The following is a 23,422-nucleotide window of genomic DNA, read 5'->3' on the forward strand; positions in this document are numbered from 1 at the left end:
TTATTTACTCCAGCAAAATCCCTCATAATTGTGAGCACATATATTAAATCTCCTCTTCACAAGAATGAAAGCTGCAATACGTTTCATTCAAGAACCCTGTGAACAGTTTATTTCAAAAAGTGGATTTCGAATGGTGGCTCTGGGGAGATGTCAACCAAGGGCTATGAAATGGAAAAGATTAACCAGAGCTTCTGCTTCTGACTACTTTCCGATTGTCCCTGCTGAAATGCATGTGCATGTCTCATTGCATCGCTCTTCCTTCCACCAAGGATAGAGATTCATGTGCTGATCTTGTACAACATGACTACTAGTCCTCCTCTTTGAAAACTTTCCATTTGAATTTTCTACACATTGTATCCACTATTGTCTGTTGGTTGGTGCAGTCAACACTAATTCCATTATGCCAGGGTTTCAAAAAAATTCCACACAACATTGGTAATGCTTCTCCAGAATTTTACTGCTTCTAACACACCACTTTTTGCTGAATTCTATTTCTTTCAGTTAAAGGAAAGGAAGGATTTGAAATCTGCAATGAATTTAAGTGTCTGGAAAATGTTTTGAAGCGTCAATTCCTGGACCTCACATGTCAGATTATTGAAGACTCTGAACTTCATTCCGTTCTCAGTGACACGGTAAGATGAGATTTTGATTTAAGTATGGAAAGGAAATGTTGCTAGAGAAGGACTGATTCCACATTTGATCCCTCAGTCGGTGCTGTAATTGTCTCAAGTGTCTCTGGATTAGGGAAGAGAGTAGGAGATGCTTCTGATCACTATTTCATAAATCCATGTGGAAAACATATGTGTGGGGAAGTTATGTGAGACAGGATTGAGTTTGGTTGCAATGTTCCTCAAATAAGCTGCTGATTTTGTTGTCTAGGCTGACATATGCAGAATAGCCATGAAGAAGCCTAGGCAGTGAATGTCACCAAGGCTTTTCAACTGTAGCTGAACTCAGTCCTGTCCTTTGCTAACATCCACATTCATACAGTTTTTATTCAGGGTCACTGTGTAATGATAAGGCCTGGCCAATGTTGGCCCAACCCCTTCCCAGCCCACACGCACTGAGGCTAGTTCCAACACCCAAACCATTGTCTTCACTGAGATCAGGTTGGTGACTTAGCAGAAATAAAGAAATACATAAGAACATAAGAACTAGGAGCAGGAGTAGGCAATTCAGCCCCTCGAGCCTACTCCGCTATTCAATACGATCATGGCTGATCTCATCTCAGCCTCGACTCCACTTTCCTGCCTGTTGTCCATAACCCTTCAACCCATTATTAATTAAAAATATGTCTATCTCCTCCTTAAATTTACTCAATGTCCCGGCATCCACCGCACTCAGGGGTAGTGAATTCCACAGACTCACGACCTTTTGAGAGAAGTAATTTCTCCTCCTCTCTGTTTTAAATCTGCTACCTTTTATCTTAAAATTATGACCTCTCATTCTAGATTGTCTCACAAGAGGATACATCCTCTCTACGTCTACTTTGTCAATCCCCTTAATCATCTTATGTACCTCAATTAGATCTCCTCTCATTCTTCTAAACTCTAGAGAGTAAAGGCTTAAACTGCTCAATCTCTCTTCATAAGACAAGGCCCTCATCTCTGGAATCAATCGAGTGAACCTCCTCTGAACTGCCTCCAATGCAACTACATCCCTCCTCAAATAAGGGGACCAAAACTGTGTGCAAAACTCCAGGTGTGTACAGTTGCAGCAACACTTACCTACTTTTATATTCTATTCCTTTAGCAATAAATGTCAAAATTCCATTTGCCTTCCTTATTACCTGCTGTACCTACATACTAGTTTTCTGCGATTCATGCACGAAGACACCCAGATCCCTCTGTACCGAAGCACTCTGAAGTTTCTTTCCATTTAGATAATAATTTGTCTTTCTATTCTTACGACCAAAATGGAAAACCTCACATTTATCCACGTTAAACTCCATCTGCCAAATTTTGTCCCATTCACCTAACCTATCCATATCCATTTGTAAATTTCTTATTTCTTTATTGCAACTTACTGTCCCACCTATTTTAGTGTCATCTGCAAATTTGGCTATAGTACCTTCTATCCCTGCATCCAAGTCATTAATATAGATTGTAAATAGTTGGGGCCTGAGGACCGAATCCTGTGGCACCCCATTAGTTACACCTTGTCAACCAGAAAAAGACCCATTTATCCCGACTCTCCGTTTTCTGTTGGTTAGCCAATCCTCTATCCAAGCTAATATATTGCCCCTAACCCCATGTGATCTTACCTCGTGTATTAACCTTTTGTGCAGCACCTTATCAAATGCCTTTTGGAAGTCCAGATATACTACATCTACAGGATCCCCATTATCCATTTTGCTTGTTATATCTTTGAAGAACTCTGGCAAATTAGTCAAACACGATTTACCCTTCCCAAAACCATGCTGACTCTGACGGATTGCTAAGTGTCCTGTTATTACTTCTTTAATAATGATTTCTAACAATTTCCCCACGACAGATGTTAAACTAACTGGCCTATAGTTTCCAACTTTCTGCCTCCCTCCCTTTTTCAATTCATGAAGCTTCTCATTTCAATTGCATCAGTGAAGACAGCTCCTTCACATTATCCAAACCAGCTCCTTTAGAATGGAGATGATTTGTCACTTATATGGAACCCGTCTAAATGTTGGTATTTTTATTAGAAGCATGCAGAGATCTGTAATGCAGTGCACTGGTAACTTCACCTTTAAGAAATTGTACCTTTAAGAGAGCAGGCCACTGATGGAACTGATGATGTCATCAGGCATATATATGGAGACACCATTTTGAAAGGCTCACTTAACACATGGCTTTCCAGAGAATAGATATACACCAGTGAGGAAAAGACCTGCACCTGAAATCATGCAAATGTACATATGTAAGACAATAAATAGTGCTTGTGTTGAATCCAAATATAATTCTTGCAGTTGTAATTTAAAGAAGACTTAAGAACACAGCACAACACTACAAGATCAATCAACACTTCCATTTTGGGCACTCTTAATTGGCATCAAATATTCCCCAGTGAAGGGTCAGCTGTGGGTCGACATTAGATACCGGGGGGCTAGGTACAGAATAAGCAGCCGTCTACACTGTTGCAACTATGGGGTGGAATTTGTTGAAAAAATAATAGTGTGAATTGCCACAAGTTTCTGAACGGTTTACTGTGCTGCTCCATTAGCTTCACAAAAACAACACCTCACACTTTATCACTTCATGAGTTCCGTGAAGTTGCTGCATTTGCACATTAAGCACCTATTGAACTTGTCACAGAAAGTTAAGCCTAGTAAGTAATATCACATCAAAAACAGGTTAATTGCAAATGACTTCTGGCCCAGAAAGCGAACAATTAAGTTAGGATTTAATAGACATGTTAGGAACAATTAGTGAATTATTGTTTGGCAATTTTAAAAATGGCAAATTTTAAAAGTAACAACTTTTAAAAAATTTCTCCTTTCTGTCTTTTTCTCTCTCTTATTCCAATCTTTCTTTACCTCTTGTATTTCTCTTTCTGTAACTGATTTGACATTAAGTTCACCCACTCTAATTCACCCTCCTTCTCAGTCCTTCCTTTGTTTAGATCTAAATCCTTAAATCTCATTGGTTAAGGAGAAAGACTGTCGATCCCATTGTTTATCCAGGTCCCAGATGTCCTGTTACCCTCCCTGCGCTGTTGTTAGTTTGCATTTCCAGTAGTTTTAGAGGGCAAATAAAATTTGAGTTGAAGGGTGCAGGAGAAAGTTTATCTAACTGGGCACGTCACAAGATGCTCAGCTCAAGCAAACTCCAGACCATTATATCTTAACTGTATAAAAGGGCTTTCTTTAAGATAAGTGTACATTTTTACTGTTAGCCATTCTTGTGGTCTTCTTAACTAAAGTTGTCAATTTAATGTGTTGAATTATGGGCTGCTTTCTGCTGTGGATTCATGTACTGATATATTCAAAGAAAGAAAGAGCTTGCATTTTTATGACACCTTTCAGAACGTCCCAAAATGCTTCACAGTCAATGAAATACAACCACTATGGTAACGTAGGAAAACACAACAGCCACAGCAAGATCCCACTAACAGCAATGAAATAAATTACCAGATGATCTGTTTTAGTGAAGTTGGTTGAGTGATAAATGTTGCTAGGATACAGGGAGAATGCCTCCACTATTCTAGTGACATGGGGTCTTTCACATCCACCTGAGCAGCAAGGCAGAGCCTTGTTTAAATGTCTCATTTAAGAGACTCCCTCATTATCACACTAAAGTGTTACCCTGGATTATGTGCTCAATTCCTGGAGTAAGGCTTGAACTCACATCCTTAGTCAGAGGCAAGAGCACCACCACTGAGCCAAGGTTGACACTTAATTCAATGTACACTTGCCAGTCCATTTACATTCCACCAGCATCAGCTAAACCGTATACTAACCGATAGAGTAACTCCAAAAGTAATGTGGCTCTTGTTTAGGAGATAGTCATATTCCCTTAATTTTTAATTGGGGAAATCAAATAATTTCACAGGGATTGCAGCTCTTTTATGACATGATCAAGTACTGATTATTGGGTTTCTTGTGTGCTATTGGAACCCTCATCTCCAGGCTCAACTATTTCGATGCTTTCCTGGTAGGCCTCCCATCTTTCACCTTCAATAAATCCCAGCTCATTCAAAACTCTGCTGCCCGTATCCTATCCGATATCCAGTTCTGCTAACTTATCACCATCATGCTCACTGACTTATACTGGCACCAGGTCCCCCAACATCTTTAATTTAGAATTCAAATCCTTGTGTTCAAATCCCTTCATGCCCTTACCCTCCCTATTTCTGCAACCTCCTCCAGCCCTGCAACACTTTGAGATTTCGGCATTCCTCCAACTCTGGCGTCTTGTAAATCCTGAATTCTCTCCACCCCTCCATTTGTGGCCATCTCTTCAACCATCTAGTCGCTAAGCTCTGCAATTCCCTCCCTAAACTTCCCTACCACCCTCCATTACTTTAAAGCCTTCCTTAAAATTCACTTTTTGACCAGGCTTTTAGTTTGTCCTCCTATTATCTCCTTTTTTGGCTCGATTGTTGTTTGGTTACATTTCCGTGAATCTCCTCCGGATGTTTATCCATGTTAAAGATGCTATTTAATTAGCAGGAAGTTGTGGTGTTAATCATGTTTTTACACTTACACTCTTTTGTTTCCCAGCTCTGTGATGCTTGTGCTGGAATCAAATATAAACTCTCTGATTTGAATAAGTTGGATAAAAAGGGAAAAGAATGTGCCGAGAAGCTGTTGGGAATCTGGAGTGAGGATCAGTTGCAGAACGCAGTTGAGAACCAGCTTCTCAAAGCAGTTTGTCTTCTCATTACAGCATTGGAAGGTAAGGAGCCAAATCTGAACCTTCAGTGTGGACCGACAAAGAAACATCCAACCCTTCCCACACTGAGCTATCCTGGAATAGGTGCAAATGGGCACAGTCTTCTAAAAAGGGGGAAAGGTTGTAGTGTATAGTAGTGTGATGGTTATGTTACAGAATGAGAGGCCTGGACTAATAACCCAAAGAACATGAGTTCAAATGCTGCAATGGTAGAGTGAGTTTGAAAAGAAAATTAGAAGCTGCCAAATTGATGTAAAAAACCAAATGGTTCACTAAAGTCATTTCGAGAAGGGAACTTGCTATCCTTATCTGGTATGGCTTGTAGAGTCATAGAGAGATACAGCATTGAAACAGTTCCTTCGGCCCACCGAGTCTGTGCTGACCATCAACCACCCATTTATACTAATCCTGCATTAATCCCATGTCCCCTACCACATCCTCACCTTCCCTTAATTCTCCTACCACCTACCTACACTAGGGGCAATTTACAATGGCCAATTTACCTATCAACCTGCAAGTCTTTGGCTGTGGGAGGAAACCGGAGCACCCGGTGGAAACCCACGCGGTCACAGGCAGTACCCAGAACCAAACCCATGTTGCTGGAGCTGTGAGGCTGTGGTGCTAACCACTGCGCCACTGTGACTCCAGTCAGTCTTAACTCTCCTTTGAAGTAGCCCAGTAAATCACTCAGCTGCAGCCCTGCATCATGGTGCACTCACAAGGCTCCAGAATGGGAATTAATTGGCAGCCTTGCCAGTCATGCTCACATCCAGGAAATGAATTAAAAAACCTTTTGATTTGTAGAAACTGTGGCCTTGATTTTAAATCCTCAGCCAATCCCGGCCCAACCAGACAGGAAAGGGTCAGGCAAGGGGTTAAAATCTTGAAATTTGAAAAGTCGCTGCATTCTTGACTACTGCAGTAGTAATGTCGGCGATTCAGGCGCTTGGCAAAGATCCCGCTAAAAGCATGCAGGGAGCTACTTAGGATGCAGAAGTCATCAGGACATGCGTAGAAAGTTGAAGAGAAAGCAACAGGAGCTCAGGATGGTTCTTACTCGAGGATCTTTGCAAACGTTCTCTTTTCCTGTTTACAGATCTGCCACCAGCAACGCTGCCATTGTTGGTTCAGAGTTTAAAGATGCAAATTCTACCTCAGCAACTCAACATGGTAAGAAGTGAGCTGATACCGTGAAAGGGGAAGGAAAGAGGCAGATGAATACATTTGTGGTAAAGAATGCCAGGGAATTAACTAAACTAGAAATAGTGGACACATGGGAATTAACAAAATAGAAAATAATGAATACCTGAGAATAAATTAAAAGGGAAAATATAGATATTTGAATTGAATAATGGATATTGGAAATAAAATAGGAATAATTGACACTGAGTGCAATAAATGGAAGTAAAATACACTCAATAATTAATTAAATTGAGATAAATAAAGATAATGAATGAATTCCAATTGGAATCCTAGATACCTGGGAATGAATTCAAATGAAAATAAGGTGGCATAGTGAATTATGTTGGGAATAATCAATACCAGGAAGTGAACTAAATTGAAAGCAATGGATATGTAGGAGTGCTAGCCAGGCAAACTAAATTCAGCAGCTCAGCTAATTTTATATATGTGAAGAATGAGCCTCCCATTTACTGTACTGAGTTGCCTCTGACAGCAAGAGTACCCTGTGAGTGGGGTACAGGGAGTTTTTCATAACTCCAGGTTATGAATGAAAATGGCAATAAGCAGCCACTTCTGGCAGTAAGATTGGATCTGCCATTTGGTGTCTGGCTGTGAGTACGTTTAGTGCTCAGCATAGACCATACATGCAATAAAAATACTTGGCTGCCCCCTTTATAGCTGCAATCATGTCTCAGTGCTGGGCCTGCCTGTAAATCTTGTTTATGGAATTGAAAAGGTACAATCCTATCATTTACCTGTGTGCTCTTTCTGAAGGTCACCAGTATCGTCGATGATCTAGAGCATAGCCAAGTGGGCCAGGTTCTGAAAGTGGATACCCGAGGTTTGACGGAGGGTGCGTTTGGAATAACTGCAGAGATCCTGAATGAAATCGGAATTCAGCTGGAGAAAGAAGGTGTTCAAAAAAAGAGAGAAACGAATCTCTGTGAACTGTCCATTACTTTATACTGTCTGGAAGCACTGAGCAGTCACTGATAGAGTGAATCCAGACAGACTCAACATGCTGATTTGTCTTGTCTTGGTTATTGCTGCGGAGCTGAGAGATGGTCTGCGTGCATTTATGTCTGTTAATTCTACCTTCGGGACGTGCTTTGAACTAATAATCTGAGTGTCTCTCATAAATACTATTTTATCCTTACTGAGAGAAGATTACAAATGGCTAACTTTCTTTTGCATTGTTCTGAAAGGTACAAAACAGTAAAGTAATCCGCCAAAAGCCAAATAGGTCCCTCAACATAGAATTTATAGAATATACAGCACAGAAACAGGCAATAGGCCCAAACAGTCCATGCCTTCCCCCATCCTTTCTCATCTAACTCCATCTAACTCATCAGTCTTCATTTCCTTCTCCCTCATATGCTTCCCTTTAAATGTATCTATGCGATTCACCTTAACCACTACCTGTGGTAGCAAATTCCACATCCTCACCACTCTCTGGGTAAAGAAGTTTCACCATTTTCCAAGAGATTCATTGGAATATCAGAATAATTTCCATTACATAATCCTGATTTGTATATAACTCACTTTATTCTGGTTAATTTGCATTTTATAAGCTACAAATATTAAGCTATTTCATTGCTGGCTTTATAGCTTTCCTAAATTTGTTTTAAAATTTTAGTAACCATTCCATTTTGTGTTTATCAAAACAACGACAGGCAGAAGAAAAAATTCCCTGCCTTGAAGGGCTCATCGCTCTTCCAAACCACATGTATCTTTCTTGTGACATGATTACCGAAACAGAACACAATATTCTAAGCGTGGTCTGACCAGTAATTTGTAAAATTGGAACACGAGCTCTGTGCAGGGCTGTACATCCTGGAATTGCATGTTGATCATTGAACATGACATGATGACTATTAACCCAAAGTTACTTCCAAAGACTGCCTGTGTTCATTCATTGCATTCTTAAAACCTGCAAATTTGAAATTTGTGCGCAATGTTTTACATTTCTCAAGTGTTAAATTTTGTCTGCCAGCTTTTGTTTTATTCATTCGTGGGATGTGGGTATCACTGGCAAGGCCAGCATTTATTGCCCATCCCTAATTGCCCCTGAGAAGATGGTAGTGAACTACCTTCTTGACAGCTGAATGGCTTACTAGGCCATTTCAGAGGGCAGTTAAGAGTCAACCACATTGTTGTGGGTCTGCAGTCATGTTAGAATGGCAGAGTTCCTTCTCTAAAGGACACTAGTGAACAGATAGATTTTTACAACAAGTTGGTAGTTATAGGGTTACAATTACTGCTACTAGCTTTTTCTTCCAGATTTATTTAATTAACTGAATTTAAATTTCCGAAGTGCCGTGGTGGGATTTAAACTCATGTATCTGGATCATTAGTCCTGGCTTCTTGGATTACTAGTCCAGTAATATAATCACTATGCGACCATACCCCTGAGTTGATAGCAGTTGAGACAATAGTTAGTATTACAACTGGCCCAGTGCCCTGGGCTAGGGAAGTGACAAGTGGCCACAGTTCTAGGTCAAGGAATTGCGATCCATTATTACGCTTCATTATGCATGTATGTGGATATCAGCTGAGTGAAGGGTCAGACTGGGCTGTGATATCTCCCATGCTCAAATGACCAGCTGACGTCCACTGTCTAGACTCACCACTGAAGAATTGCTGCTGTGGTAAGGTAATGGAGAAGATTGGTGCCTCTGTCAGGTGTAATTCTCAGCTCCACAGGAGGAGCAACACTGATCAAAGTGCTCCAACGGTCGGTTCTTAAGGGCAATTAGGGATGATTAATAAATTCTGGCCTTGTCATTGATGCCCTCGTCACATGAATGAATAAAAACAAACTAACTCAGCAGAGACTGAAGATTGTATCTGGGACCTTCTGGTCTCACACACACCGTTTGTGATGATGAACAATTATTTTTGTAGATTTACCACGAGGTTTCGTATTTCAATTCCATGGAGTATCTTTTTTTGTACATTTATATGACCATAGAGTGTTATTCACATTTTTGCTAGTAAATTAAAAGATTTACTGTGTTGAAACCATTGGCAGCTTCAGTAAGAGTGTCAAACCCATCAAGGGAGGATAGAAGAATGAAGTGCTTGCATTGTGAGAAAGTACTGCGAATTGTTGGAGAGAGAGAATAAAAAAGGACTGGGCACAAATGGGTTTTGGGGGAGCAAAGGACAAAGCTACTTGCATTTTAAGTAAGCTTTATGAAGTGCTGAATAATATTCCAGATAGTAGTTCTATGAGGCACTGTATCTTCAGGTAGAACATACACTGCTTCAGTAAATTTGCTGTATTACAATGTTTAGCCGACAGTGGAACTGCAGTGAACAGAAAGCAAACTTCAAGTTCCAGACAAGGAACAGGAGGAGGCTATATAGTCCTTCGAGCCTGTTCTGTCATTCAGTGAGATCATGGCGGATCTTCCACCTCGCTCCATGTACCCACCTTTGCCCCATGTCCCTTAATACCTTTGGTTAACAGAAACCTATCAAGCTCAGATATAAAATGAAAAATTGACCCAACCATTTGCAGAAGAGAGTTCCAAACGTCTACCACCCTTTGCATGAAGAAGTGTTTCCAAACTTCACTCCTGAGAAGTCTAGCTCTAATCTTTAGATGATGCCCCCCAGTCCTAGATTCCCCAAACAGTGGAAATAGTTTCTCTCTATCTACCCTATTTGATCCCCCTAATATCTTGAAAACTTCTATCAAGTCACCCCTTAACCTTCTAAATTCCAGGGAATACAACTGTAGTTTGTGTAATCTCTCCTTGTAATTTAACCCTTGGAGTCCAGGTTTCATTGGAATAGAGCTACACTGCACTCCCTCCAAGGCCACAATATCCTTCCTAAGACTGTCCATAAGCAATGCCAGAGGTGATCAACTGATTAATGTATATGTAGCTTGTGTTTAAAAGACTTGAGTGTCAGGGACTGGAAAACAGCAGAAAAATTCCAGAGCTGTCACATCTTTCAGTGTTTTCTGTAACTTCTTGTGACTATTACGCATTCGGGGTGTAATCAATTTGGACTTCCTTGTCTGCCTGCCCCGGCACCAAGAGGAATGAATAGCTTTCTGTAAATGATCTCAAATGTGCCGTCTCTCATTTCTGCTGAGCACATTGCTCGCATAAATAAGCTGCAAATACCATCCCAGCTGTCCTGATGGTGCCAATGCATTCATTAACTTCGAGTGTGTAGCTGTTATCTGTGCACTCTGAGGGCAAGACATTCCTGGCCCTGGGATGGAGGGGGAGGAGGCAGTGGAGGGTGGGGGTGCTGGAAAATAGCTGGGAGCCACGTCAGGACGGCTCCCCGACACATTCCTGTTGCCGGAGAAGATTCCCCAGGGCGGGCAGGAAAGTAGATCGGCTGCCCTCTGCAAGGCTGTGGGCAGCCAGTCTGCATATTGAGGGCCCTAATTAAGGGCCATTGACAGTGCTCACCAGCATTTTGCCAGCAGCATGCGGAGGCCACCAGCTTAAGGGAGGCGGCCTTCCTCCGGCAGTCCGGAGGAACCATCCCGCAAAGAGGGGGCGCTGGCAGCAAAGGTTGAACCTATGGCCCAGACACTACCACAGGAGGGGGTTTCCCCTCCAATTGGAGGGGACTGTCTGCTTAAATTTTTTTTAAATTTAATTATTGTCATCCATTCGAGGCAGACAAGAGAATGTGAGGGTGCCTTCATTTTGAGGCATTCTCCTACATGCCTCAGCTGTGCCATCACTCTCAGGGCTGCTAGTCTCTAGAGCTGGCACCACCAGGAGCCCGGCTGCCATCCTTAATTGGATGGTGAGCCAAGTAAGAGGCCGCCTCTGTGAAAATAGCTCCCCCAGTCTGGCTCCTGGCAAGTGCGGTCTCAGGAGCTCACATTTGATCTCGATGTCAGGACCTGGAGCCTGATGGAAAATCCTGCCCTAAGAGTCTGCAATAGGATTCTGTCTATTATTGAGGCTGGAGGTTATTATTGAAGTCACCTTCCCTTCCTCCCGTCTCTGACTTGAGCTGATATAATGCAACAGCCATCAGTCACCGTTGGTTGTCTCATTATTCACATGCAAGTGCGGAGTGTGAGTATGGGCTTGTTATTTAACTGTGGGAACAGAGGAGACTATCACCAGATGAGTTCAGCCCTGTCCTCGCCTCAATTTAATTTGTAAATCGACAGGTAAATGACTTAAACCACGAGCGGATTTATAAACTGTAGAGAAATAGCGGGGAAGAATTATCAGACGGTGAAAGCAGAAATTTGCCAAGCTCGTACTCTCCAGCCTTCCCAATCAAACAACACAATTTCCCTCACAGATACGTGCTTATATGCATTTTCCAGCAATATAGAAATAACATTTATATAGCATCTTTCAAGACCACAGGACATTCCAAAGCACTTCACAGTCAATGAAGTACTTCTGAATTGTGGTCACTGTTGTAATACAGGGAAAGGTGGATGCCAATTTGCGCACAGAAAGGTTCCAGAGATAGCAATGCAATAAAGGGTCAGGTCGTCTATTTTTTTAGTGATGTTGGTTGAGGGGTAGATATTGCCCAGGACACTGGGGAGAACTCTCCCGCTCTTCTTTGACTAGTGCCATTGACACCACAGTATTGCAGTCATCTAATAGGTCAGATAGGGCCTCATCTGAAAGCTGATATCTCTAACAGTGCAGCACTCCCTCAGTATATGAGGGGCATTGATGGGATAGATAGGAAGAAACTTTTTCCCTTCGTGGAGGGATCAATAACCAGGGGGCATAAATTTAAGGTAAGGGATAGGAGGTTTAGAGGGGATTTGAGGAAAAATATTTTCACCCAGAGGGTGGTTGGAATCTGGAACACACTGTCTGAAGGGGTGGTAGAGGCAGGAACCCTTACAACATTTAAGAAGTATTTAGATGAGCACTTGAAATGTCATAGCATACAGGGCTATGGGCCAAGTGCAGGAAAACGGCATTAGAATAGATAGGAGGAAGCACTGAGGGTGGCAAGGGCACAGAATGTACTCTGGGTGGGGGACTTCAATGTCCATCACAAAGAGTGGCTCGGTAGCACCACTACTGATCGAGCTAGCCGAGTCCTAAAGGACACAACTGCTAGACTGGGTCTGCGGCAGGTGGTTGGGGAACCAACACGAAGGAAAAACATGCTTTACCTCATCCTCACCAATCTGCCTGCTGCAGATACATCTGTCCATGACAATATTGGTAGAAGTGACCACCACACAGTCCTTGTGGAGATGAAGTCCCGCCTTCACATTGAGAATACCCTCCATCGTGTTGTGTGGCACTACCACCGTGCTAAATGGGATAGATTTTGAACAGATCTAGCAATGCAAAACTGGGCATCCATGAGGCGCTGTGGGCCATCAGCAGCAGCAGAATTGTACTCAACCATAATCTGTAACCTAATTGCCCGGCATATCCCCCACTCTACCATTACCATCACGCCAGGAGACCAACCCTGATTCAATGAAGAGTGAAGGAAGGCATGCCAGGGGCAGCAACAGGCATACCTCAAAATGAGATGTCAACCTGGTGAAGTCGCAACACAGGACCACCTGCGTGCCAAACTGCGCAAGCAGCATGCGATAGACAGAGCTAAGCGATCCCATAACCAACGGATCAGATCTAAGCTCTGCAGTCTGCCACATCCAGCCGTGAATGGTGATGGACAATTAAACAACTAACTGGAGGAGGTGGCTCCACAAATATCCCCATCCTCAATGATGGGGGACCCCAGCACAGCAGTGGGAAAGATCAGGCTGCAGCATTTGCAACAATCCTCAGCCAAAGGTGCTGAATTGATGATCCATCTCGGACTCTTCCTGAGGTCCCCAGCATCACAGATGCCAGACTTCAGCCAATTTGATTCATTCCGCGTGATATCAAGAAACGACTGAAGGCACTGGATACTGCAAAGGCTATGGGCCCTGACAATATTCCGGCAATAGTACTGAAGACCTCTGCTCCAGAACTTGCCACGCCCCTAGCCAAGCTGTTCCAGGACAGCTACAACACTGGTATCTACCCTGCAATATGGAAAATTGCCCAGGTATGTCCTGTACACAAAATGCAGGACAAGTCCAACCCAGCCAATTCCCACCCCATCAGCCTACTCTCAATCATCAGTAAAGTAATGGAAGGTGTCATCAACAGTGCCATCAAACAGCACTTGCTTAGCAATAACCTGCTCAGTGACATTCAGTTTGGGTTCCGCCAGGGCCACTCAGCTCCTGACCTCATTACAGCCTTGGTTCAAACATGGACAAAAGAGCTTAACTCAAGAAATGAGATGAGAGTGACTGTCCTTGACATCAAGGCAGCATTTGACCGAGTATTGCATCAAGGAGCCCTAGCAAAACTGAAGTCAATGGGAATCAGGGGGAAAACTCTCCCTCGGTTGGAGTCATACCTAGCACAAAGGAAGATGGTTGTGGTTGTTGGAGGTCAATCATCTCAGCTCCAGGACATCACTGCAGGAGTTCCTCAGGGTACTGTCCTAGGCCCAACCATCTTCAGCTGCTTCACCAATGACCTTCTTTCAATCATAATATCAGAAGTGGGGATATTTACTGATGATTGCACAATGTTCAGCTTTATTCGCGACTCCTTAGATACTGAAGCAGTCTGTGTAGAAATGCAGCAAGACCTGGACAATATCCAGGCTTGGGCTGATGAGTGGCAAGTAACATTCGCGCCACACAAGTGCCAGGCAATGACCATCTCCAACAAAAGAGAATCTAACCATCTCCCCTTGACATTCAATGGCATTACCATCGCTGAATCCCCCACTATCAACATCCTGGGGGCGACCATTGACCAGAAACTGAACTGAAGTAGCCATATAAATACCGTGGCTACAAGAGCAGGTCAGAGGTTAGGAATCCTGAAGCGAGTAACTCACCTCCTGACTCCCCAAGGCCTGTCCACCATCTGCAAGGCACAAGTCAGAAGTGTAATGGAATACTCTCCACTTGCCTGGATGGGTGCAGCTCCAACAACACTCAAGAAGCTCGACACCATCCAGGACAAAGCAACCTGCTTGATTGGCATCCCACCAACAGACATTCACTCCCTCCACCACCGACGCACGGTGGCAGCAGTGTGTACCATCTACAAGATGCACTGCAGCAATGCACCAAGACTCCTTAGACAGCATCTTCCAAACCCGTGACCTCTAGTAACTAGAAGGATAAGGGCAGCAAATGCATGGGAACACCACCACCTGCAAGTTCCTCTCCAAGTCACACACCATCCTGACTTGGAACTATATTGCCGTTCCTTCACTGTTGCTGGGTCAAAATCCTGGAACTCCCTCACAGCACTGTGGGTGTACCTACCTCCCATGGACTGCAGCGGTTCAAGAAGGCAGCTCACCACCACCTTCTCAAGGGCAATTAGGGATGGACAATAAATGCTGGCCAAGCCAGCAATGCTCACATCCCATGAATTAATTAAAAAAAAGGTGCTTGATGGCCGGCACAGACACGATGGGCTGAAGGGCCTGTTTCTGTGCTGTATAACTCTATGCCTCTATTTCACTGGAGTGTCAGCCTGAATTACACGCTCAGGTCTCTGGAATGAAATTTGAGTACATGCTATTCAGAATCAGAGGTGAGAGTGTTGTCAACTGAATCAAGGCTGACAAAGAGTCACATGTGTAGGAATCCTGGATCAACTTTCCCCTCCATAGGCCGACTGTAGCTGCTTACTAATGCTTCAGGGTAACACAGTATAGAATAAGTGATCAAGTGCAGAATCTCATAGTCTGTGAGATTCAGTTCCAACCTTGCAGCATCCCCTACCCACCAGCAAGAGGCTTTATTTTATTCTTGAGGGATGTCAGGGTTTGTACGATTTGCACAAGGGGTTGTTGTCAAGCCCTTCCCAATTGGGGGAAGGTTACAAAGTAACTCTGCTTCTAATCTGTGCCTAAACCCCACGGCTCAGAAAAGCACCCAACAACAACCATCTGCATTTATATAGTGCCTTCAGCATAGCAAATTGCCCAAAGGTGCTTCATAGGTGCGTTATCAACAAAATTTGACACCAAGCCACAGAAGGAAATATTAGGTCAGGTGACCAAATGCTTGGTCGAAAAGGTAGGTTTTAAGGAGCATCTTAAAGGAGCAAAGGTAGAGAGGCTGAGAGGTTTAGAGCCGAGGGCCCAGGCAGTTGAAAGCATGGCCATCAATGGTGCAGTAATGAAAATTGGGGATGTGCAAGAGGCCAGAATTGGAGGAGTACAAATATCTTGGATGGTTGTGGTACTGGAGGAGATTACAGAGCTGGGTGGGAGGTGGGGGTGGGGAAGGGGAAGGGGGTGTGGTGAGATTGATGAGGCCATGGATAGATTTAAAATCAAGAATGAGAATTTTAAAATTGGGATGTTGCTGGACCAGGAGCCAAGGTCGGTCAGCGAGCACAGGGGTGACGGGTGAATGGGACTTGGTGCGAGTAAGGACACAAGCAGCAGAGTTTTGGATGACCTCAAGTTGACGAAGGGTAGAACATGGGAGAACGGCCAGGGGTGCATTGAAATAGTCAAGTCTGGAGATAAAAACGGCATGGATAACGATTTCAGCAGATGACGATGAAGCCTGGCTACCTGACCTAAACCCGACTATATGTCTCGGGTTCAGGGCGGGTCGGGTCTGTATTTGACGTCCAGCATTCGGGCTCGGGTCAGGTCGGGCTGGACTGTACGGTTTTGTTCCATATTGTTTTTGTTTTAATTTATGATCTTTTTCTGTTTCAAAAATATGTTTGTTATTTTCGGGTCGGGTCGGGCATTTAAAAAAATTAAAGGACTCGGGTTGGGGTTGGCTGTTGTCGGGTCGGGTTTTAATTTTATACCCGAGCCAGGTTTTAGTAGATGACCTATGCTGAATCAGTGTGACTCCCATTCCTTACAAATCTGCATGTTTAACATTCTTCTGATTACAATGTGTAACACAGGCCCTTTTACCGCATGTGTCTCTTTTAATTATTTGTTCACAGCAATGTATGCCTTGCTGATGAGGTTGTATCTACTGCCAACCCCTAGTTGCCCTGAGAAGACGATGGTGGGTCTTTCTCCTGGAATTGCTGGAGTTTTTATGGTGATGTTTTTCCCCACAGAGTGGTTAGATTGAGTGTTCCAGGATTCTGAATGAAGGATTGGCAGCAATATATTGTGCATGACTTGGCAGGAAACTGAGAGATGATATTGCTCCTATTAAATAGTTGCTCTTGTTTTTCACCAAGGAGGGGATTGTAGGGCTGGGAGATGCTGTTGAAGTAAGCTTGATGTTTTGCTGCAGTACATCTGGTATATATATAGCCCATACTGTGCAACAGCCCCGACAAACAAATTTCTCTGCAGCACCTGTGGAAGAGCCTGTCACTCCAGAATTGGCCTTTATAGCCACTCCAGGCGCTGCTTCACAAACCACTGACCACCTCCAGGCGCGTATCCATTGTCTCTCGAGATAAGGAGGCCCAAAAGAAAAAGAACTGCAGGCACTGGGAGCTGGAGGTGGAGGGTATAATCTACAGAGATGCTAACATTATAGAAAAGGGAATTGGATAAGTATTTGAAAAGGAAGAATGGAAAGAACACTTGGGGAAATTCGATCAGATAGCTCCAATTGAACAAGAACAATGGGCCAAATGACCCCTTTTTCAGCTGTAATTTGCATGATATTCCATAATGACGATGTAAATTCATTTGTCACTTTTAGAAAAAGGTCAAAACACTTTCTAAAGGAACCTGATTCTGAATGTGTTACCGATCGCGAACCTTCATTACAAATGGCAACCAGAGGAATTCCTAGCCCCGCATTCCTAATTCTGGAAAATAATCCGAAACATTAACCAGACTTTTAAAAAAAATTGTTTATTTCTTTACGCATAATTTCAGTCTGATCTGTAAGTGCTTTACAAGTAGACAACACATAGATAATTTGATGAACACTGAATATATCCCATAAACTTAAAATAAATCCAAACAAGTAAAAGCATTCTTCGTACAAAATTTAAAAAAAATCATAGAAACTATTTCCTAAATGCAACATTGAAAATAAAAACTGATAGAAATAACTCATCCCTTTTATATTACAATGTAAATTCTACAGCAAATCAAATATGGATACAACTCTAAACAAACATGACTCAGTGTCAGACAGTGGAAATGTTCCCCTCCAATGGCAAAGCCTAATAATGCTCTACCTGTTGGTAGGGTATAAAATTGCAATCATGAATCCCCCGAGAGATGGTATACAGCAGCTCGTAGCTTTTCCACACATGGAGGCAAAGGGGCATAAAGAGTGTGAGTGCACCCTCCCCATTGAACTTCAGGTCACTCTCACGTCTGTCCTCCTGTCTCAGGGTAGCATCAATATTGAGTGAGAAACTAGTGACCTGTCTGTCATCTGAAGTAGGCAGTGAGGTGGGAGGTATTATAAACAGGGGGAAATTAATAAATATTTAAAATTGGAAGGTGAGGGTGAGTAGTGTTATTACCAGTCACTGGTTTCACATTTGTAATGATGCAACTGCTTTAAAACTTACACCATCTGTTACTTACCAACAGAGGGAGCAAATGTCCTGGGTCACTGTAGTATAAATACTGAAGACATAGGATTTACAGCTACAGTTAAGTCATTAGTGAATCATACGGGTACACTCAGAAATGAGGATATTCCCGAGAAAGACACGCACACATATATCTCCCCAGCCTCTCCACTTCCCCACTCTGTTTTAGTCCTGTGTTGTTTGATAGTATCTCTTGGTTTCTGAATGCATTACCCCATGATTTTGTGAAACAAAAGACATCAAAAAATAATTGTCCTAGATAGCTTGCAGGCATTCAGTGTTCTCTGTTTAAGGTCCGACATCAGTGCACAAAACTCTTTGAAATACTGGGCACACACCACAAGCATTCCTGGCTTTCTGCAGTCCAGTGTAATATATAGAATGCGTGAATGTGTCTGGAATAGGTCTAAACCAGGTCCGGTTCACTTTGAGAAGATCAGCTTCTCTAGGGCACATTCAGCCTGTGGCAGGCGCAGATCTCTTTTGGTAAGTTGGTGGTTCTACACAGTTACACACAGTGAGTTCAGATCTGCAGTGGCACAGCCACGTACACTTTCAATGCCATTGGCTAGCATTGCAGACTGGCAGCAAGGCAGAACGTCCCATGGTTATGGGTCCTTGGGCTCTAGTCTGTAAGAGAGGTCATAAAGCAACTGCTGATTGTCAATCACGTGGAGCTGACGGATGTACGCCTTAATCTCGATGTGGTTTGCAGCCGATTCGGATTCTAGCCCTATTTGAAAGGGAAAGAAAAGCCATTAATAAGAGATTACAAATTCTCAGCTCCAAACGGCTCAGTTAGTCTCACTCTCGTCTCTGAGTCAGGAGTTTGGTGGGTTCAAGTCGCACTTCAGATACCTGAGCACAAATCTAGGCTGATGCTTGCAGTGCAGTACTGAGGGAGTGCTGCACTGTTAGAGGCGCCATTTTTCAGTTGAGGCATTTAAACAGTGGCCTCATCTGCCCTCTCAGTTGGATATAAACGATCCTATGGCACTATTTCGAAGAAGAGCATTGTTCTGACCAATATTTATCCCACAACGAACATTAATAAAACTGCCGATTATCAGCTCATCGTCACATTGCTGTTTGTGGGAGCTTTCTGTGCGCAAATTGGCTGCTGCCTTTCCCACATTATAACAGTGACTATGCTTCAAAAGTACTTCATTGGATGTAAAGTGCTTTGGCAAGTCCTAAGGTTGTGAAAGGTGCTATATAAATGTAAGTTCTTTCTTCTTCCTTTCTCTTAGTTGCCAAATGCAACACCCAGTAATAAGCTGAGTGACACAGACCAGGAAAATCATGAGTCCTTTCTCAGGCTGTGCTGCTTTAGCTGTTCGTGGCCAATATAGTGATGGGGGTGATACAGATGCTTTCAGCAATCCCTGGATCAGGGAGGATAAATATGAGCCCAGTCTCTGCCCCTACTTGCTATCCAGTTACTCTCGCCAGAGCGTGGATGTAAGGTGTGACTATGATATCCTTCCCAGTTGATAACCTACCAACATTCCTACCTACAGTTGTCACTCAGGCAAGGGACAGTTGGAATGAAAAGAGCCAGCACCTTCAGTGGTGGGATATTTGTCACACCAGAGTTAATATTACCGGCCTATTGACTTATTAAATTATCATTAGCTTTTCAAACATTATTTACCGATAAGTCACTATTTGTGGAGTTTTCACAACTGATTGAATTACCCTTCCCCCCACCCCCCCCCCCCCCCACCGCTTTCAAAACACTGGATTGCCAATGTCATGGAGTGTGATACTAGAGTGTTTATGATACTAGATTCGGAACATCAATGTCAAATCCCACCACGCAAGCAGTGAAATCTGGTAATTTGTGGGCTGGCACCCGACAAATGACCATATAAGCTGCCACTCGACTGGTTCACTAATGACCTTCAGGGAAGGGAGCCTGCCACCCCTATCTAGCCTGGCCAACTCCTCTCCAGTCCCAGTGGTTGACTCTTCATGCGGTCTTAAGTAGCCCAGCTAACCACTCAGCTGAAGAAACAATTTTGAGGGGAATGCCCAGGACCGCCTTCTCAGGCAACTGTAGCCTTAGCAACGTCATCCACATCCTGAGAACAAAGTGTTATTCTAAAAAGACAGCCCCTCAACACAACATCAAGTACACTAAAGCTGGGTCTGGCTTTGGACAAACCCAGCAACCTTAGTCCCTCTAAGAGAGAGGAAAAGCCAGACAGGCAGAGTTATTTACTTTGTTTGAACCAATATAAGTTGGGTTGTGTGGCCCCACATCATTAACCCTCAGGGTCACATGCAGTGACATCTATTCCCACTAAAGTTGACAATCTAGTGTTACGGACAAAGAGCTGCCTCTTTAGTTTCTCTCTGTTAACTTACTGAGCGAGGTACTTCGATATTTCCTCATGGTCCGCACTGCGTTTGCCACCATGTGCTGTAAGAGAGAAGGGGATGATTGATCCAATGCAAATAGCTTGATAATATACCAAAGATCAAGATCTTTTTTGACACAAAATTACACGTCAACTGCCATTGCCCTTGTACATAACTGTTTTCCCACTCCTCGTCAATTTTTGTCTGATAACATTCCTGTGAAGCACCTTGGCATGTTTAACAAAGGTGCTACATAAATGCAAGTTGTTGTAAGGATGGCCCTCGCTATGCAGCCATTCCCTTACTCACCTTGGCCTCTGCTGCTCTGAATTCCAGCTACCTGGACATGCACTGAGAGCAGCCAGGCCAACTGTACACCCTTCTCCTCCCCTTCAATAAGATAGGGAAGAGACAAGGAACTCACAGTTTGTGGAAATCATGAGTATTCATCTACCGAAAGTTCGCATTATTGCGGTATCACAGCTCACCGAAAGTACGAACAGCCCACAAATTTAACTATTTGCGCTGCAGAGTGAATCAGTGTTTCAGAACTGCTGCTTGTCAAATGTGTCTTCAGAGTAATCCATTTATCTGTCGGACGGAATCATCTCCCAGTCCCTCAGGACACAATGTACAGCAGCTAGGAATCCTGCCAAGCAACTTTCACCAAGAGACCCTGCCGAGTACCCCACAGTGCAGTTTTCTGGAAAACAGCTTTGTGCAATGAGCACGCTCTGACTAAGCGCTAGGGTTAAATTCCATTTCAGGGGTATGCTGAAAAATAAGAGAGTTCATAATCACCGATTAGCAGTGGTGGACCTGCACTCTAGGCATGAGCTGGGGAATCTCATTGATGAAACTGTCTGTAACTTCCTGAGATCTCTCTAGAGTCTGGTTTCTTGGCAAGATTCATGCTAAATGGAGTTATATCGGACACCATATTCCATCCTTTGAGATACTTTACGTAAAGGTGCAATAATGTTACAACTGTGACTACTAGTACAAACAGATGCTTTTAATGAAATGAACTCAAGCACTGAAACCAACGCAGTGCCTGAGCCAATTAGCAGAGAGTTAGAATTAAACCTGGCATCTTTCTGCACTTTGTACCTTCACGTCGACTGAATACCTTCTTAGAGTAATCAGATATTACAAGTATGAATGCTGTTTCAAAAGAGTTTTGTATTAAATCACAGTGTCTGCATGCAGTGTAGATCAGCATTGTGCTTCTGAGGTGCACTTTTAAAACAACACTCTTCCACAAATCGTGCCTTCCTGAAAAGCGCCTAACGTTGTGACTGGCAGCTGGCTGGCGTGCCCGTTACTTTCAGGTAGTTTCAAATGTCTCAATATCCTCATCAAATCATACGATTCAAATGCATGGACGGTGTTAGGCTACAGCGTTCTAGAACATGTTCCCATTGGAGATTGAACAGATTGGGTGGTGCATTGTTCTAGACCATTGTCCCTTTGGATACTGGGTGGTACAGTGTTCTAGAACACAGTTCCTTTCAAGACTGGGTGGTGCGGTGTGCTAGAACATTGTTCCTTGGTGCAGTGGTCTAGACCACTGTCCCTTTGGAGACTGGGTGGTGCCGCGTTCTGGACCACTGTCCCTTTGGAGACTGGGTGGTGCATTGTTCTAGACCACTGTCCCGTTGGAGACTGGGTGGTGCCGTGTTCTAGACTACTGTCCCTTCGGAGACTGGGTGGTGCAGTGTTCTGGACCACTGTCTCTTTGAAGACTGGGTGGTGCCGTATTCTAGACCACAGTCCCTTCGGAGACAGGGTGAGTGCTGTGTTCTAGACCACTGTCCATTTGAAGACTGGGCGTTGCAGTATTCTAGACCACTGTCCTTTTGGAAACTGGATGATGCAATGTTCTAGACTACTGTCCCTTTGGAGACTGGGTGGTGCGGTGTGTTAGACCACTGTCCCTTTGGAGACTGGGTGATGCGGTGTGCTAGACCACTGTCCCTTTGGAGACTGGGTGGTGCCATGTGCTAGAACACAGTTCCTTTCGAGACTCGATGATGCAGTGTTCTAGAACACTTTCCCTTTGTTAAATGGATGGTGCAGTGTTCTAGACCACTGTCATTTTGGAAACTGGGTGGTGCAGTGTGCTAGGACTCTGTTCCTTTGGAGATTGGGTAGTGCTGTGTTCTAGAACATGTTCCTATGGAAACTGGGTGGTGCAGTGTGCTAGGACACCATTCCTTTGAAGACTGGGCAGTGCAGTGTTCTAGAATACTGTCCCTTTGGAGACTGGGTGGTGAAGGGTATTAAAACTCTGTGCCTTTCTGGATTGACTGTTGGAGTGTGCTAGAACAGGCAGAGAAATACTCACCATTTTCTCAAAGTTCACCAAATGATTCAGGAATGTTTTGTTGCCCTCATGTATGAATGTCATGTCTGCAAAAGTCACAAAGGAAAAATCATTGTAAATAGTCCAGTAATTATAACTATCTCAAGCCACCAAGATGTTGAATAATTCAGGCATTCTATACCCCTTCCCAGGATACATGAATATTTAGCACTTAAAAAAAAATCAATCTATAACCTGACAGTATTTCTCACCCCTCTCTTTTTCCACGGCCTCTGTTTCACTCATTGTTCTCTGGTCCTTTCCACACAGAACTCAGAATGCACCTTTTATTTCTGGGCAACAGACACAGTCAAATTTGAAACTATTTCTCAATAATTGTGTTTCCAGAAAGTTAGGGATAATCTGCCTAGCTCTGTGAATTGCCGGCAAAAGGTTATCTTGAGACTGGGCTGGCTTTGAATCTCGGGGCTCACTTATATCAGGAAGCACGGCAGCTCTGCTCATTGTGAGGAGCCATCAACCTTTCTATGTTCTATCCAAGTGACTGTTGAAGGGTCTTCAAACTGCTTCGCTGCTGAGCCATTCATCATTCTACTGCTGAATGTTGTGTTCCTATTGAGAAT

General features: G+C 43.5%; 2 protein-coding genes across 7 annotated transcripts in view; one reads left to right on the plus strand and one right to left on the minus strand.

Moving 5' to 3' along the window:
* The window catches only part of LOC137348179 (gasdermin-A2-like), a 47,262-nt gene extending 36,638 nt beyond the window's left edge, over window positions 1–10,624 (plus strand). For all 4 annotated transcript variants that reach the window (XM_068013496.1, XM_068013499.1, XM_068013497.1 and 1 more), the window contains 4 exons: window positions 502–632; window positions 5,195–5,369; window positions 6,463–6,536; window positions 7,323–10,624. In XM_068013496.1, coding sequence (XP_067869597.1) covers window positions 502–632; window positions 5,195–5,369; window positions 6,463–6,536; window positions 7,323–7,541 — 599 coding nt within the window. In that variant the 3' untranslated portion in view covers window positions 7,542–10,624. The remainder of the gene's footprint in view (window positions 1–501; window positions 633–5,194; window positions 5,370–6,462; window positions 6,537–7,322) is intronic.
* Window positions 10,625–17,489: 6,865 nt separating this feature from the next.
* rapgefl1 (Rap guanine nucleotide exchange factor (GEF)-like 1) overlaps window positions 17,490–23,422 on the minus strand; it is a 76,868-nt gene continuing 70,935 nt past the window's right edge. For all 3 annotated transcript variants that reach the window (XM_068013008.1, XM_068013010.1, XM_068013009.1), the window contains 3 exons: window positions 22,821–22,885; window positions 20,480–20,534; window positions 17,490–18,842 (listed from right to left, as the gene is read on the minus strand). In XM_068013008.1, the coding sequence (XP_067869109.1) occupies window positions 18,718–18,842; window positions 20,480–20,534; window positions 22,821–22,885 (245 nt within the window). In that variant the 3' untranslated portion in view covers window positions 17,490–18,717. The remainder of the gene's footprint in view (window positions 18,843–20,479; window positions 20,535–22,820; window positions 22,886–23,422) is intronic.

This window comes from Heterodontus francisci, chromosome 33, assembly GCF_036365525.1.
Source record: "Heterodontus francisci isolate sHetFra1 chromosome 33, sHetFra1.hap1, whole genome shotgun sequence".
Classification (NCBI taxonomy): domain Eukaryota; kingdom Metazoa; phylum Chordata; class Chondrichthyes; order Heterodontiformes; family Heterodontidae; genus Heterodontus; species Heterodontus francisci.